Source organism: Sinocyclocheilus anshuiensis, unplaced genomic scaffold, assembly GCF_001515605.1.
Source record: "Sinocyclocheilus anshuiensis isolate Anshui unplaced genomic scaffold, SAMN03320099.WGS_v1.1 scaffold6675, whole genome shotgun sequence".
Lineage (NCBI taxonomy): Eukaryota > Metazoa > Chordata > Actinopteri > Cypriniformes > Cyprinidae > Sinocyclocheilus > Sinocyclocheilus anshuiensis.
The window spans coordinates 1-4483 of NW_015544553.1; the positions used below are offsets into that span (position 1 = coordinate 1).

At 37.5% G+C, this 4483-nt stretch overlaps 2 gene segments (V, D, J or C); both read right to left on the reverse strand.

Moving 5' to 3' along the window:
- Nucleotides 1-528: 528 nt before the first annotated feature.
- On the reverse strand, nt 529-1078 carry LOC107698203 (Ig heavy chain V region 5A-like). The segment is given in 2 exon segments: nt 529-860; nt 972-1078. Coding segments are annotated over 2 exon segments (342 nt in total).
- Nucleotides 1079-1649: 571 nt separating this feature from the next.
- Nucleotides 1650-2082, reverse strand: LOC107698202 (Ig heavy chain V region 3-like). The segment is given in 2 exon segments: nt 1650-1964; nt 2044-2082. Coding segments are annotated over 2 exon segments (354 nt in total).
- Nucleotides 2083-4483: the final 2401 nt, after the last annotated feature.

Sequence of the window (4483 nt, forward strand, 5' to 3'; positions counted from 1 at the left end):
ATATGCAGAAAATTATGTCTTTACATACAGTTTTGAATAGTGCAACCTGGAAAGTGTTTAAAACCACTGAAAATCAATTTAGCAAATTTCAGTAGCCTAAAACGGGATAAATTCAAGTGATAGATTACTGCCATCTGTTGGTGTTTAAGCAGGCAGCTGACATCTCTTATAGACCTCCTGGACTCAGATCACACAGACAGAATAAGCACTTCAGTTTATTGACTGACACAGATTTAATGATGATGACACCTTCAATGCTGCTCAACCGGTGCTGAAAACTACTATACCACTTCTGAGATAACAGCAAAACGGCAAAACTTTGTTCTCTTATGGGATGAGAGCAAAATGATGCAAAATATAATGGATTTTATTGACTTTCTATTGAAACATAGTTTCTGATTATAGTGCTTATTTAGCTAATTATTTTGTTTATTTTATTAGGTAATTGTTGATTTGTTGAACATCAGTGAATATCATTTTAAGGTCAAAACGTGATAAATACTGTAATGTGAATTTGATTATGTTTTTGTACAGGGAGGCTGTTGGCGTCTGTCACTGTGTTTATCTGGCACAATAATACACAGCTGTGTCTTCAGCTTGCATATTCTTTCCTTGCAGTGTTATTGTGTTACTGGAAGTGTCTCTGGTGATACTGAACTTGCTTTTCAGTGAATCCTTGCATGCTACGCTTCCATCACTCAAGATCAATCCAATCCACTCCAGAGCTTTTCCTGCAGGCTGACGAATCCAGGCTGTATGCTCACTTGTAACTGAATATGAGACTTTACAGTTGATAGTGAGAGTGGCATCAGGACGGACAGTCAGAGACTCAGGCTGAGTGAGTTCATATGAATCAATACCTGTATCAAATCAAATAATACCTGTTAATAAGAGTGCATGATGCTTAAAAACTGTTAACAAACTTTTTAGCAACAAAATGATGTATCACACAGAAAGTAGACTAAACTTACAGGATATCACTGCCAGAAGCAGCACTAAAGATGAAGAGATCATGGTTTGTTTCACAGCACAGTTTGAATGAACTGAAGCGATTCTTCACTCCCTCTAGTGATCAGATGAATGTATACACTGACTCATGCCTGCTGTTTAAATATGCAACAGGAGATTTACATAATCATACAGAGCTACCAATCAAAACTACATGCTACAAAAATATTCATGTTAGGCTTCATGTCATTTATTGCTCTCATTAGGGACTTTATGACATGTTTTGTTTATTTTTTCTCTACTGGACATGAATCGATTTTACATAATTTTCTATAATAAGACTGTTGTTTCCTTTATCGTCATATTCTTTCATTATTCTGTCATTATTCTGTTTTACGGGTTATTTTGCTGCTGTAAGAGTCTCTGGTAACTTAAAGTCTTTAGTTTGTCACTGTAACACATGTAACCTCTACCACAAATCAACACATCAAAAGACACACGTTGTGTTAAAGGAGTCAGATATGCCTTTGTGCTTTTTAATGTTTGAGCTTTTATAGTGAACTTCACTGCATATTTAACAGCATATTCTCATCAGGCTATATTTTACAGATTTTTTATTCTCTGCTGCCACCTGTTGACTTCTAGTAACAAGAGATAAAACAGCCAGTGTGGTTTTTGTTCAGCCGTACAAACTCTTTGTGTCACAATGAGTCTCTTGCACAATAATATACGGCTGAGTCTTCTGCAGTCAGGCCTAGTTTCAGATACACCATACCCTTTGAATTATCTCTGGTGATTTCAATTCGTCTGCTGAAAGAGTCTGAGAAGTCATGGCTATTGCCATGACTATGAACACGTCCCAACCTCACAAGTGGTTTTCCAGCTTGTTGTCTGGTCCAGTGCATGCTACAGCAGCCAAAGCTGGACCCAGATCCTATACAGGACAGAGTCAGAGTTTCTCCAGGCTTTTTCACAACTTTCAATGGACTCCGAGTCCATACTTTGACATTTTGTGCCTAAAAGGAAGATTGAAAAGACTGGTTCAATTTGGAATCTGTTTACCCTAGATCTGATAATAGACGTGTCAAAACTCACGTTGTAGGCTGAATGAGAGCAGCAGTAAGCAGAGTGCATTCTTCATCTTGAAAGTGGTGATGTAACACTTCAGATCCAATCAGCAGCACATAAATACTAAACAGACGTTCAGGGTTGTTTTGATTTGCATTAGAAGGGTCACAAGGTGCAATCATGACTGAAGGGCCAAACTATTAAAGAACGATATGACAAACCATTACCAGTGTGAGTGATAAAAATATTTAATTGCTTAAAAGTCTTAATATGCATCTTTACGTTTACCGTTACATGCCTAATACAGAATTCTCTGTAAATAGACACAAATTAATAAAAGTATTTTCTGGATTTTATCTATCTATCTATCTATCTATCTATAATCAATAGATAGATATACACACGGGAGTGATCTTGAGCGCCTCCTAGTGCGCTGAAACATTAAGCGCATACATCACAATTAGCATTAGAACTGGCACACCGTTGTCGCTTGCGAAATCAAAATGATGGCGCCGTGGGTGGAAACTTAAGGGGTGGTAATATTATAATGAGATCCCTTTGCAACGTCACTAGGGGAGCGAAATCAGATGCGCTCGTTTTTTCAGATGCTTGCAGAAAAAGGCTTACCAAAACAAAGTTACTGGGTTCATTTTCTTTCACGTTTCCTTGGTTGGTAGATGCACTGGGGACCTGATTATAGCACTTAAAACCTGGAAAAGTCAGATTTTCATGATATGTCACCTTTAAAATGCAGGCTAAGTGTCACTAATTAATAAACAAGTATGTGTTCAGCTAATTGTCAGCCTCTTACATGTATGCTTCTCATAATTAGTGAATATGCATATAAACAGCCTTTTACTAAACAGAGTAGGAAAATCATGGCTGATAGTAAGACATACAAACGTAAAAGAAAACCAAACTGGACACAAGCACAGCTGTTACTTCTTGCCCAACTGGTTAATCAAAACAAGGACATAATCAAAGGAAAATTTGGAGTTGGGATAACCTTCAAAAACGAAGGTGATACCTTTATAAAAGCTCATTATTGTCTAATATTTCTAAAATGTTTACGTTCCATTTTAGGATAGTTTGTGGCCCGAGTTGCCAAGTCCGCGTATTATACGTGACTTTGGGCTTCTCTTCTTGTAAAGTCGCGTGAAAAAATTCCGGTTTGCGGTTTTTTGGGCTTATTTTAAAAAATATGGTTGCTTGTTAGGGAAATCTGACAAGCAACTTCGTTTCTTTAAATTTATGTTCACTGAATTCTCCAATGCATTGATTGACACTCTGGCTGCGTTCAAAACCACATACCGCCCTACTACATAGTAGGCGAGCAAATAAGTATGTTTGAATCTTAAGTAGGGGAGAGTGGGGTAAGATGAGCCAGTGGGTAAGTTGACCCACCCCCTGTATCTTGCCAACTGTACACTTTTATTGTCATGTGACCATATATTTTGAAACCACCCATAATTTCTGCCAGACTGTGAAAAGAAGAAACACACGGGAGGAGTGGAAGGCACCCAATTACTTAAAAAACTGTTTTTGGCTTGTCAAAGTAAAATTTTAGCATAGCACATGTAATGGCTGTTACATCAAAGTAAATTTATCCAGGTCTAAAAATATTTATGATGCATATAAGTGATTTAGCAATGTATAAAACCATGTAAATCATTTAGCTAAATATTAGCCTGAATTATTAAGTGGCTCATCTTACCCCACTCTCCCCTATTCATAAAAGAGTAGGCGAGAATTAGTAGGCTAGTGCACTAATTCTCGCGAGATTTGGACGTACGTATACTTAAGTTGCGTTGGAATATGCCTACTTACCTACTATATAGTTGGAGAAAAGAGTGCGTGAAGAAAAAAGTACGTTCGAAACCGCAGTATTCATAAAACAGTAACTTAGGCAAGAAATCCAAGAGGGTCTGGCTGCAGACTTGCACTTGCACTCTCAGACACTTGCGCTTCCTCCAGTGACATCACTTGCAGTCTTTTTTATTTTGTTCTATTTATTGATTACGTTTTGTTTGAATCTCTCAACATTTTACAACAGTAGCCAGGTGGTGAAGACAAGAAAAAAGAAACTAAGCCACAGAACAGCAGAATATGAACGCAATGCACAAAGTCTCTCTTTCAGCGTTTTCCTCCTGTAGAAAAACATAAACACCGGATCACCTACTGGGTGTTTACAAATGTGAGTATTACAAACCAAAAACAGGGCTCCCTGTGTTAAAATCGCATTTGTTGAACTACTGTAGAGTAAACTGTTCAATTGTTGAAGGTGTAAAGAGGCTAAACAGTATAGTATATTTGTGATTTTGCTGTAAAAACACGTTTTATTATGTATAGCGAACAGGGGAGCTCCAGTAAGCACACGTACATCACCAAAGTGAATTTACATAAACCATATACATCTTAAAGATACGGTGACGCATTGCTGCCACAGACATATTATTTTTTCCACTCA